This window comes from Balaenoptera ricei, chromosome 17 (assembly GCF_028023285.1).
Source record: "Balaenoptera ricei isolate mBalRic1 chromosome 17, mBalRic1.hap2, whole genome shotgun sequence".
NCBI classification, from domain to species: Eukaryota; Metazoa; Chordata; class Mammalia; order Artiodactyla; family Balaenopteridae; genus Balaenoptera; species Balaenoptera ricei.
Genome location: NC_082655.1, coordinates 33,296,060 through 33,309,319, shown reverse-complemented (window position 1 = coordinate 33,309,319; position 13,260 = coordinate 33,296,060). Strand labels below are relative to the sequence as shown.

Genomic DNA, 13,260 nt, shown 5'->3' with positions numbered 1-13,260 from the left:
AATTATGGAGAATAATTTACCTTCCTATTTCAAATATTACATTTTAGCTAACCTTGGTTTTGTTTTGGAACTTGAGAGTTGGTTGAAGCGTATCTGGCCCTTTAGATCTACTGACTTTTATGGTTTGGTCCCTGTCTTTAAAATCTGCTGCTTTCAGAGCTGGCAATGCATTAGGAGCACATTACCACAAACTTAGTGGCTTAAAACAACACATGTTTACCACCTTACAATTTCTGTTGTTCAGGAGTCTCAGCATGGCTTCACTGAGTATTCTGCTTAGGATCTCAAGCTACAATCAGGTTGTTGCCTGGGCTGTGTTTCTGGAGGCTTGATGGGGGAAGAATCTAATTTCAGGTTCAATCAGATTGTTGGCAGAATTCATATCTTTGTGATTGGATGCAACTTGAACTTCCTAGATGGTGCCCATCGTTCCTAAAGACTGCCTGCTGTTCCTTGCCACGTGGGCTGCTTACTTCATCAAGCAAGCAAAGGAGGCTTAGAGCAAGTTGACTAGCTAGGGTGGATATTTTAACAATATCATGAGAGTGACATTCCATCACTATGCCATTCCACCACCTTGATTAGGAGCAAGTCAAAGATCCTTTACAAAGGCATGAACACTATGAGGTGGGGATTATGGGCACCATTTTAGACTCAGTTCTCCACACTCACCCCAATAGTTGTCTCTGAAGCAACTCCATGGAACATAGTTTGAAAACCATTGCCTTTGATAATATTCCCAATATATAACTTTTTTTTCTTTTTTTAACTTGGGCTATTAGTCTCCCTTAATACTGAATATTTCCCTTGAAGGTCTTAAGCCTTATGATCAGTTTTAATGGCTTTCTTAGGAAAAATGACCCTCCAGGAAGGTTTCAGCATTATGTATCAAAATATAGTTCCCGGAACACTTGTCCTACGGGAAAGGTTAGTGTTCCAAATAAGTTTGTGGAAACTGTAGGTTACATAATTCTTGTAAAGAAGCATATTGTCATTACTATAGGAAAAATTCTGCACTCAAGAAATCTATTTAATTACATTTAATCCAGAGTTTTCTAAGCTTATTTGACTAGAGGACCTTTATATCACTCAAGCCTATTAACATTTTGCAGAAGTAGTGTTTCCTGTTGGAAAATGCCAACTCAAATAGCCTGACAAGCTGAGGAAGAAAGTAAAATACCAAGAAGAAAAATGAGAGGAATAATAAAAGGGCCATAGATAAATTTCCCCTATCTATTTAGAATGAAAGTTATGATTATGTTACTTTAATAATGATGAAGATGGTCATGACACCATCAACATTGGTATGACTCTATAATTTGCCAAACACTTTCATGACCATTATCTTACTTAAGCCTCTCAACAATCTGTGAAATATCACGATTAATCTCTTTTTATACAAATGAGTAAATGAGGCCTAATGTATTACGTGATTTGCCCAAGTCATAAAGTTAGTAAGGAGTGGAGCCAATACTTTAACATAGGTTTTGTGGCTTCAGCTATAAAACTCTTTCTGTTGCAACATGCTGTGACTTTATAAACATGATTAAGTTAAAAATAAAGATGTTGAAGAATACGTTTGTATAGTATGTGATTTAATTGAAAACATTTATTAACCTAAACAAATGAAAAACTGTGACATAAAACAGTTTATAAACTCTTGCATTTATTTAATGACTGTAGGGAAAATGTTATAAATAGAATATCTGAACTTTTTATCCTCTGTGCGTCAAACACAACATGACACAGACACACGTACTATTGGGTTAGTTTATATTTTGCAGTAGAGATAAGTGAAGGAGAAAATCTTAGCCTAAGATGTGAATCTTTTGATTATTTTTAACCAGGTTTTATATTTAAATGTGTTTAATTCAAACTAATAGAATCACTGAATATCAGAGTTCAGTAGGATTTAGTGCTCTTTTAATGTAACTTTATTACACTGATTCTTCTCTATACCATGCTAACAAGTGGTACTCCAGCTTTTCTTTGAACACTTCCAGTGATGGGATTATCAATACCTATGAAAGCAGCAACACATTATTTTTAACTTTTAATTTCAAAATAATTATAAATTTGCAGGAAATTGCAAAGATAGTACATAGAGATCCCATGTGCCCTTTACCTAGTTTCCCCCAATGGTTACATCTTGTTTAACTATAGAACAATATCAAAACCAGGAAATTGACATTGGAACAATGCGTTTGTATAGGTTTGTGACATCACATATATGGATTCATGTAAGTACCACTGTTACAAAGATACAGAGCTACTCTACCATCATGGAGATCTTCCTTATGCTGTCACTTTATATTTAGTAATACCTTCCTCCCTCCCCACCCTATCCCTAACCTCTGCTAACCACTAATTTATTCTCCATTTCTATAATTTTATCATTTATACTATATAAATGAAATCATATAGTATGGTATGTGATATTTTGTTATTTTCTTTTTCATTCAGCATGTTACCCTTGAGGTGCATCTATGTTGTATGTATCAATAGTTTTTTCCTTTTTATTAGTATTATTCCATGGTATGGATATAACACAGTTTGTTTAGCCATTTGCCTATTAAAGGACATTTTGTTTATTTCCACTTTTTGGCTGTTACAAATAAAGATATTCATTTTCGTGAAATTTCTCGTCACATAAAGCATTTTGCCTTTTGCCTTAAGTATGATCTTAACTAGGTTTTTGGTTGATGTCCTTTATTTATTTGAGCAAGTTCTCCTCATTCCTTGCTTTCTGTGAGTTTTTTTTTTTTTAAGCATGAATTTTTTCTGCATCAATGAATAGGATCATGATATTTTTTCTTTTGTAACTTGTGAATGTGATAGCTTACATTGATTTTTAATATTCAACCAGCCTTGCATTCTAGCAATAAACACCATTTGGTCAGAGTGTATAATTCTTTTTATATATTGCTGAATTATATTTGCTAATATTCTGTTAAGGATTTATGTGTCTGTATTTATGAGGGAATTGGTCTGCATTTTTCTTGTTTGCCATTTTCTTTTTTGTTTTCTGTTTGTTCCATTTTTTATTTTTGCTTTCTGTTTCTTGTCTTTCTATGAGTTATTTGAGCTTTTTTTTAAAAATTGCATTTTGATTCATCTGTAGTGTTTTTGAGTGTATTTCTTTGCAAAGATTTTTTTCTAGTGGTTGCTCTAGGTACTATGTTACATATGTATAACTTATCACATCCTGCTGGTGTTGATATTTTACTAGTTAGACAGATGTAGAAACCTTACATACTTTAAGTTCTTGTATCTTTCCCTGTTTATAAGGTAATTATCTTAAATATTTCTTCTATGTATGTTGAAAGGCATATCAGACAATGTATACTTTTTGCTTCAAACTTCAACATAATTTAGAAAACTGAAGAGGAGGAGGAAAGCCTATTGTATTTACCCATATTTTTACTTACCATGTTCTTTATTCCTTCTTGTTATTTTCAGGTTCCTTCTTTTTTTTGTTTCAATTCAGGGTTGACATTTCTTTTATTTCAGCAGTTGAAAAATATTGTGCCATTTCTTTCTGGCCTCCAAGGTTTCTGATGAGAAATTTTATCACTGTCATTGGAATTGTCTTTCCCCTTTAGATCAGTTGTTGTTTCTTTCTTGTCTCTTTCAAAACAGTTTGTCTTTAGTTTTTAGGTTGATTGTGATGTGTCTTGGCACAGATTTCTTTGTGTATTTCTTGTTTGGGGGCTTATGTAGTTTCTTGAATCAGTAGGTTTACATGTTTTGCAAATCTGGGAAATTTTCAGTCATTATTTCTTCAAATACTTTTTCTGACCCCATCTTTCTCCTCTCCTGGAACTACAATGACATGAATCTTTTATTATCTTAATTATATATTATAATCCCCGAAGTCCCTGAGGCTCTGTTTATTTTATTATTTAGTCTATTTTCTCTCTGTTTTTCAGATTGGGTAATTTCTGTTCTATTTTCAATTACATTGTTGTTCCTCTGTCCTTTCCATTCTGCTCTTGAACCCATCCATTTGCTTTTTAAATTTCAATCATTTTTCAGAAAGTTCTAAAATTTCCATTTTGTTCTTTTTGTCTTCTATTTCTTGTTCTAGAACTGGAAAGTTCAGCAGTACATTTTTGACTGCTACTAAAGGAAAAACATCTTATTATCTTAGTTCTGCCCTTTGAAGCTATATAAAATAAGAATACTAAGTGATAAGTATTATTATCTAAATATTAGCAGTCCTGATAGTTCAGGACTATTTTCTATATATTTTCTATATATATTCTATATGTTCTGATTACCTTATTTAATTCTTACAGTAACACTAATATTTACTCATGTAAGAAATGTTTACTGAGGGCCTACCATATGTGACTTTTTTTGTTTGTTTGATATTTTCGCTTTAGCTTCAAATGGTCAAACAGCTGATTTCTTATTTATTCACAGAGGGAAAAACTACATTTCCGCAATTTTGGTGGTTTGTAGGCATACGGGGAGAAGAGAGATTGCAAGCTGAAGTCTCGCATCTTCACATAAACCAGCCAAAAAATTTTATTTATAGTCTCCATATTATATTTAATCCAATTCAGAGATTTATCAATATTTTGTTGTGGAACAGTGGTGTATTTCGAAAGAGTTACAGGTTTTCTGAGATACAGATACGCTCAGGGTTTTGGGTAGCCGTAAAATCTTAATTGTCATTTGTGCAGTGAAAAGGATTGGGAAGCACTTCTCTAGTTAACAGGTTGAAGAATGTTTTTTTCCCCTACAAATTGAACTTTGCGTATGTTAATAGCACAGCTTCATCGTCCTTCACAAACAAACTTCTGTGAATATAATAAAAACTATTGAATTGTACACTTTAAATGGGTGAGTTTTATGGTATGGGAATTATATCTCAATAAAGTTATTAAAGTCAAAAAAAAAAAAGAATTGTCTCCTGTTCTCAAACAGTGAGATCATAATCACCTGGTGGGCTTGTTAAACCAAATTTCTAGGCCTCACCTAGAAATTCTGATTAAGTCTAGGTGGTACCCAAGAATCTGCATTTCTAACAAATTCCCAGGTGCTGTTGATTATGCTAGTTTAGGGATTTTGTGAACCATTCATCTACATAAAATTTTCCTACTTCCTCATCTTCCTTTGACTCTTCAGTTCCTTCAGTCTGATTTTAATTTCATCATTCTACCCAGAGTGCTTTTTCTAACATCCTTCCTGATATTAATGTTGCCAAATCAAATGCATAATTTTCAGTTCCTTATCTTAAGTGATGTGTAGAAATCATTCTGTAGTTGATTTCCCCTCCTGTTTAAGAAACTCTCTTTCTCTTTGGTCTGGAGACCTCCATCTTTCTCCCTCCTTTCTTCTTTTCTGTCTCTGCATGCTCTCAGTCTCTCTCTCTCATCTCAAACTCTGTTAGAATTCAATCTGGGTCCTCTTCATATCTTACTTTACTCTGTTCCTCAGTGATCTAGTTACTCATGGCTGTATGCTAATAATGGCCAATTTTTGTCTTCAGCTCAGACCTTCCTTCTAAGCTCTATTATAATTTAACCAATTGATTTCCTGAATAAATTACAGGTATTTGGAATAATACATCCAAAATCAATCACCGTGTTTAATAAATTCTAAGATGCATATTTTTATTTTAATATCTATGAATCTCACAGATTCCATGAAATAAAGTAACTCTTTTCTCTCCTTTACCTAATAAATAGTGCTTCTTCCTCTCATAAATGGTCTTTAATTCTGTTCAGTTGTTAATGCCAGAAACCTGGGAGTTATCCTTGATGTTTGTCCTTCTTAACACTCTTATTTCTACCTCCAAAACATCTCTCAGTTCCCTTTCTTACCATGTCTATTACCATCACCTATGTTCAAGCCATAATCACCTGTTTCATGAGTTATTGCAACTGTCTTTTTTTTTTTTTTAATAGATTTATTTATTTATTTATTTTTGGCTGCATTGGGTCTTTGTTGCTGTGCGCGGGCTTTCTCTAGTTGCGACGAGCGGGAGCTACTCTTCATTGCGGTGCGCGGGCTTCTCATTGCGGTGGCTTCTCTTGTCGCGGAGCACAGGCTCTAGGTGCGCGGGCTCAGTAGTTGTGGCACATGGGCTTACTTGCCCCGTGACATGTGGAATCTTCCCGGACCAGGGCTCGAACCCATGTCCCCTTCATTCGCAGGTGGATTCTTAACCACTGCACCACTAGGGAAGTCCCGCAACTGTCTTTTAACTCATGGTGTCTTCCAACCCAACCTCTCTTTAGTATTTAGATTCATCTTTTAAAAATGTAAATCAGTTCATGTATCTTGCTTAAAATCCTTCAGTGAATGAAATTCATAATGTTTAATATGGTATAAGAAGCCCTCTCTAAACTGGTCTGTGTTGCCTCCCCAGTCTCATTTAGCACCATATTCTCCCTCAATCTTTTTGGTTCAGACACATTGGTGTTCCATCAGTCTTTTTACAGTACCATCTTGTTACTTCTTCCTGGAATGCTCTTTCCTATGCTTTTCATCTGCCTTTATCTTTACCTGTCCTTTAAGTCACATATTTCAGTTCTCATCTTAAACATCACTTTTTTTAGAGGTGTTTACTGACCGCCAAATCTAAATTAGATGTTATTATACTCTTTCAGTGTTTTGTACTCTCCTATATGACACTGGTGATTTGTATATTGCATTTATCTCCATTCTGCTGCATGTCTCGTTGTTTTACCCCTTATGCTAGACTTAGCACAATGCATAGCAAATGGAAGGTGTTTACTAAATATTTTTAAATAAATGAAAGTATGAATAGAGCTTAAAAAGACATGTGCACATATAGATGAAAAAATTCTTTTTCAAAGGTAAGGCAAATAAGGAGCACATAAGTTTGGGAAATGGATATTCATTCTTAGTTGCCAATTACATAAATTGTCTGAAAAAATTATTTTTAAAGAAAATTTATTTTTTAGGAGAATGCAATTTCTGAAAAAATCTTGAAAAATTGTTTCAAAGTAATATTAAGTAATTCATGATATTTAAGGAAAGTTTATTTCTACTAATAGAAATTGAGTGAACCTGTTCTGTCATTTTCATATAATCTTTTGTGTAACCAATTCTTTTTTTTTAATCACTCAAAATTTTTAGGTGGTTTCAGCATTATAAGGAGTATCATACTACCTTCCAGAAACAACATTTAAGTACTTCACTTTTCATTGTAGTGGTTATTAGCAAACCACTGTTTAATTTTTAAAATGTTCCTTAATCTTTGGAGAAAAAACTCATGTCTATAGACCAGCATGAAAAAAATAGCACGAGTAACAGACCTAGCTGAAAGTCTTTTTCCTTTTCAGAATATATAATTTTTTTCATTTCTATTCCTGTTTATTATTAGCCTTTTCTCTTCTTGCAGCACTTTTGTCCTGTAGGGTCTGTCTAGAGTACATAAACTATATATTCTGTATTCTATAAATTTTAGTCATTTGAAATCTTAGCTTTCTCTTGGTATATATAGTGAGTGCTACAGACAAAGTTCTTAGAACCGGAGAGGATCACACAGTTTAAAGTGTTTATTATGTCTTTGTCTGTCCTTTCTTTCGCCGGCTCCTTTACTTCCCTCTTTTGTCTGTCTGACTCTCACAGGAGACATGGATTACAACTGGTTGGACCATACATCTTGGCATAGCAGTGAGGCATCCCCAATGTCTTTGGTGAGACATGTGGAGCCTTACTATTTAATTTCCGTTATCATTTCACTTTTCCTTTTTGATTTACACCTTTGCATGTTTTCTTTTTTGTTTTTGTTTTTGTTTTTTTTTTATCCCACACCTGTAGGGGACAGTCAAAAGGGAAAAAGAAAAACTAGTGAGCAGGCAGTTTTGTCGGACTCTAACACCAGGTCTGAGAGACAAAAGAAAATGATGTACTTTGGTGGCCACTCTTTGGAAGAGGATTTGGAATGGTCTGAGCCTCAGATTAAGGACTCTGGGGTAGATACCTGTAGTAGCACAACCCTTAACGAGGAGCATAGCCATAGTGATAAGGTACTGAGATTGTGGAGCCTGCCTTTTAACCTGCTCATTTGGTCTTCGTTTGCTCTCTGTCACTCATTCAAACAGAACATAATAAAAGGACAGGGCATTTCAAGGGTCAATGTAGCATTTCTTAAGGTGCAGAAAAGAAAAACAAAACCAAAACAAACTAACCAACCAAAATACTTCTTGCTTGCTTTGCTGTTTTTGTTTTTTGACGGCATACCAAAAAATAAGTAATTGAAAATAAAAATTAGCAACAAAGGAATGTTTTGTTTATGGTCGTATGAAAGAACTTTGTAATGTTATTATATACCACAAATATAAAGAATTTTTTTGGATTGGCTTATTTGATTGCTTGCATATATTTTCCTTGGGATGAAAATTAAATTATTAACAGTTTGAATCCCAGGCAAAAGGGAGATGATTGGGTCTGTTTGCACAGAAAAAGTTGTTTTTCTTTTTTCCCTTTCACTGTCATTTTTCTCTTTTGTTTTATTGTCATAGCATTTTAGTGTAGTATTAATTAGTATTAGAACCATTGCCATCTGCTTTGGTATTTATTATTTTGCTTTTAGTATAGTGAGACTTTTGAAATCTTTTTACCATATAGATGTGATTTACTGGAACTTGTCTTTTGCCTGCTAAATTTTGCATGAAGATGTGCATGTTACTTTCAGATAACTGTGAAACTGTGATTACACAAATCATTTACTTTGTTATTTGATATATGATTCATAATGGAATGGTATCATGATTTATAAAAGGCTTGGTTCTGCCCTGAGATAAACTACTAATATTTTCAACGTTGTTAACAATGGATACCATTGAATTATCAAATAAAATTAATTTGCTAAATAGATCAGAGACCTGAAAGAATCAAGGAACCTCCAAAAAGTGAGAAATATAATCTATCATCACCTTAGAATTAGGCCTGTTTCTCCCATGCACGTTCATTTGGAAAGTTACTGGAGCTTGTGTATTTTTAGTAATTTTAATCTAGAAACCTACTTCAAGAAAGCCCTCATCAGAGGTTCAAATTCATGTTTTAATATAGTGTGACCTTTTAACTTTTACTGTAATAAAGTCTTTCAAAGTCTTCCAAAAGTGTTTGAAGATTAAATTCTCATTTTTAAATGAGTTCGAGTGCATAGAATTGCAGTCTCTTTTCTGCTTGTGAATTTTTAATCTTCAGTGTGTAGATAATTAGAGTTTGCATGTACTTTCAAGATTTCTCAGATTTTGTAGAACTATAGAACTTCAATATTGTGTCAGAGCACTGTTAGAATTTGCAGTAACTGGATTTTGAAAAAACTTGAGATTATTAAAATGAGGTTATAAACATAATCTAGTAAACCCTTTTGATCAATGTTTTGAATAAAAACTGGTTTGTGTAATCATAACACTTTGGAAGTTGGAAGTTTAGAAAGATTACACACTAAGGGGTCATTTATCATAAAATAACATTAATTTTGTGTTTATTGATGCAATATGTCAGCACCCTGTGACGTGGCAGCCATCTAAAGATGGAGATCGTTTAATTGGTCGCATTTTATTAAATAAGCGTTTAAAAGATGGAAGTGTACCTCGAGATTCAGGAGCAATGCTTGGCTTGAAGGTATGTGATGAAATATATGAGATGTTGCTCTATACTCCTTTACAGATTTATCAGAAAAGCAAAAGATATAATAACTATACCAATTTAGTGGGGGTTTTTTCTATTTTCAAGAATTCCTAAATATTTGCACTCATTACCCAAAACCTTTTCATTTTCCAAGTATTATTTAAGAAGTTGCCATTATTCTACAATAATACTTATTTATATAATTTTGGAAAATAGAACTTGAGTTACATACTTGAGTTCTTCAAACTTATTTTACCTATAGTTTGTCCTTTAAGTCTATATATGTGTTTATATTCTTTTAAAATGATAGCTTCATTCAATTATTAAATGTACAAACTTGGGAAATATATGTATTACATATTACATAGGAATATAATTTTTGTATTAGAGTAGCAAACTGTGTATGCGTTTGTGTGTGTGTGTGTGTGTGTGAGAGAGAGAGAGAATAGTGTTTGAAGTCTGGAAACTCAAAAATACTTATGTTAGGAGATTTAATATAAATATTGATTTATATTTTACTGTAAAATACCAGATAATTATTTGGTAAGTACACCAAAGAAAGCTCTGTTTATTTTTTGTGCATCTATAAGGTGAATTAAAAGCTGAAATGCGAAGAGAGTAAATGTTTTAGAGTTAAGCCATTGCTACAGAAGTAGTTGTGTGGATTCCAGTAAGTGAGAGATATTTGAAAACTTTGGTTGTAAATACAATTGAGCATCACCTATTGGCTGGTTGCCATGCAGTTGGCACTCATCTGAGCACTTTATATCTATCATTTTATTAACACTCACAACAGATAAGAAATAAGCTTAGAGAGGTGTCGTAACTTGCCCATGGTCTTAAAGATGGTGATGAAGATGAGAATTAAATCCAGATCTGCCCAGTATACTGTTAGAGCAGTGTAGTATAGAGGTTGAAAAGTCTTGGCTTGATTTCTAGTTATAGCATTTACTAGCTACATAACGTTAGGTAACTAAACCTCTCAACCTCAGACTCCTCATCTGTGCAATGGAGATAATAATACTTACTGAATTATTATCTAATAAGACTAAATAAAGCAGTATACAAACATTTAGTACAGTGCCTGGCACTCTGAGATTTCAATAATAATATAATCAGTATAATTATTATTATTAAAGTTTATCAAGCCAAGAAACTTTAAAAATATTAACACAGGGATTTCAGCCCATAATATCTATATATATAATTTTCAGAACCAAACATAAGAATAATGAGTTAATATTAACTGAACTGCAACTGAGTGTAATTCACTGCAACTGGGGACTAAATACACGGAATAAGATAAATCAATGATTTTTGAATTCTGTGTTGTTCAGTCAATTTAGAAGAGGAAAAAAACTATTCTAGTCAATGAAGTTGGTTACTATTATTTGTTTAACTTGCTATAAAGTTGATTTATTGATTGAATGGTAGTTAATGAGAATCAGAGCATTAATTTTTAAGAGGCCAGTCTTATAGCTACACATATGACTTCACAGCATTATTGCCAACCTTTGTTTTTTCTTTTTCTGAAAGACATGTATTAATAGAAAGGTAAAAACAGAAAAATTGGGATGCAGATGATCTAAGGTTTACATTAATTCTGATGAGATTAGGTATATTTTGTAACTTTCTCAGGAAAAATGAATCATCATGATCATCATGCACGTTATCAATATGCCCAAATATTACCAACTAATAAAATTTTTAGAAGATATGATAATTATAGTAAAAGTAACAAAATATATATTATGACATTTGACATCTATAACTAGAAATGTTAATATAATTATGTAGTACTGTAATAAGTTTTTAGAAATGACAAAAGTAAGAATTCTGTAATAAAGGCAAAAATTATAAATCGTTAAGTTGTTTCTAAGGTATGAAACATTTTCAACAAATAATTGATAAAATTGTTAAACATTTGGAATATGTAGAGTCCACACTTGGGGCATGTACTCAGTTCCTATTAGTAACACTATATTATTTAAAAATTATTTTTAGCATATTAAACTATAGTTTCAAAACCTGCAAATTGTCTAGTTATTTTTTACTTGAATCTTCAGCTGTGTTCATTTGAGAAATATGCTTGTTTTAACATTTTCTTCTTTTAAACAGGTTGTAGGAGGAAAGATGACTGAATCAGGTCGGCTGTGTGCATTTATTACCAAAGTTAAAAAAGGAAGTTTAGCTGATACTGTAGGACATCTTAGACCAGGTAGGTTTCAATCTTTATTTACATTTAAACTGTTAAACTTGAGTAGTTATGAAAAAGTTATCCTCATTTAGAAGTGACTTCACCGGTAATAAAAAGTTCATTTAACTTATATTCAACTTTATTCATTAATGGAAAGTTGTAACTACTAGTTCTTGAGTCACATTAGATAAAAATATTTTTATATTTACTGATCTTATTTTTTTGCTGATGGATATTCCTAGTCTGTATCTAGGATTAGATTAACCTAACTTGTTTCCCATAAGCCTTCCTATTTCTTTTGAAGAACTTCCAATATAATTTAGGAAACAAACTTCATGGATAAATACATATTTCCTGAAATGTGTCACTCCTTATCTCTTTGATAATGGATACTATTGAAGAGATCCTTGAGTGCCTTGGAGAGGATTCAGTGAGATGCTTAGTATTAAGCTTTTTACAAAAGAGTTTAGACAAGGTGCTCAGCTGCATGTATATTGAGAATCCTAGAATACAGAGTTATAAAATTTTCAAAGAGGCAACTTATCTTAATAGTTTCTAGAATTGGAATTTGTATTGAGAAATCACAGAGACAAGAGTGATGTCACCAAGTTGGAGACATAGGTTGTTCCCAGCTTTCTTCCCCTTGCAAGGAAAACAACTAACAACTATTCAGGGACAAGACACCATTGAGAAAATTCTAGAAATCACAGATACAACTTTTATGTAATCTTTTCCTCTGACCCTTCCTTGTCCTTTTGTGTGAAATACACTAATCATCCTGGTCATCAAATTTTATGCCACTGGAGCTGTTCTCAGTATGTTTCTTATTCCATAAAGCTGATTTTGTTCTACAAAATTAATCGCAGTTTGAGACTGCTTTTGTTTCGAGTGCGTTTTATGGGATTAGTTTTTCTTTCTAAGATTATCATTACTGACACACACTGTAGGTGATGAAGTATTAGAATGGAATGGAAGACTATTGCAAGGAGCCACATTTGAAGAAGTATATAACATCATCCTGGAATCCAAACCTGAACCACAAGTGGAGCTTGTTGTTTCAAGACCTATTGGGTGAGTTGGTTTGAATACTTTATACATGTATAAAGTTGACTACTATTAAATAATTTGTAATGTGCAATCCAATAATGTCTGATTGCTTTATAAAACTAAATTATTTTGAGGACAATGCTTTTTTCTCCTTTACAAAAAATACCTCACCAAAAATCATGACATCTTTTTATCTGATCATGCTAGAATATACAGTTAATTACAAAAGAAGGGATATTTAGGTGTATTATTTTTATTATCTTAGTAGCTCAGGAAATGGAAAAAAGGATTAGTGGAAGGGAACTATAGTAACAATTACTTTCAAAAGAAGTTTCATAAGCTATGGTTCTCTACATTGTAAATATGAGAATCAACTATATTTTATGAATTTTATA

At 32.6% G+C, this 13,260-nt stretch overlaps 1 protein-coding gene across 36 annotated transcripts in view; it reads left to right on the top strand.

The window, feature by feature from the left end:
• The window catches only part of RIMS2 (regulating synaptic membrane exocytosis 2), a 597,264-nt gene that overhangs the window by 307,820 nt on the left and 276,184 nt on the right, over positions 1 to 13,260 (top strand). For 25 of the 36 annotated variants that reach the window (XM_059902181.1, XM_059902176.1, XM_059902162.1 and 22 more), the window contains 4 exons: positions 7,609 to 7,676; positions 9,496 to 9,615; positions 11,740 to 11,839; positions 12,766 to 12,889. In XM_059902181.1, coding sequence (XP_059758164.1) covers positions 7,609 to 7,676; positions 9,496 to 9,615; positions 11,740 to 11,839; positions 12,766 to 12,889 — 412 coding nt within the window. Of the gene's footprint in view, positions 1 to 7,608; positions 7,677 to 7,800; positions 8,010 to 9,495; positions 9,616 to 11,739; positions 11,840 to 12,765; positions 12,890 to 13,260 lie in introns of all 36 variants that reach the window. The other 11 variants (XM_059902177.1, XM_059902158.1, XM_059902168.1 and 8 more) reach the window with 1 other exon arrangement.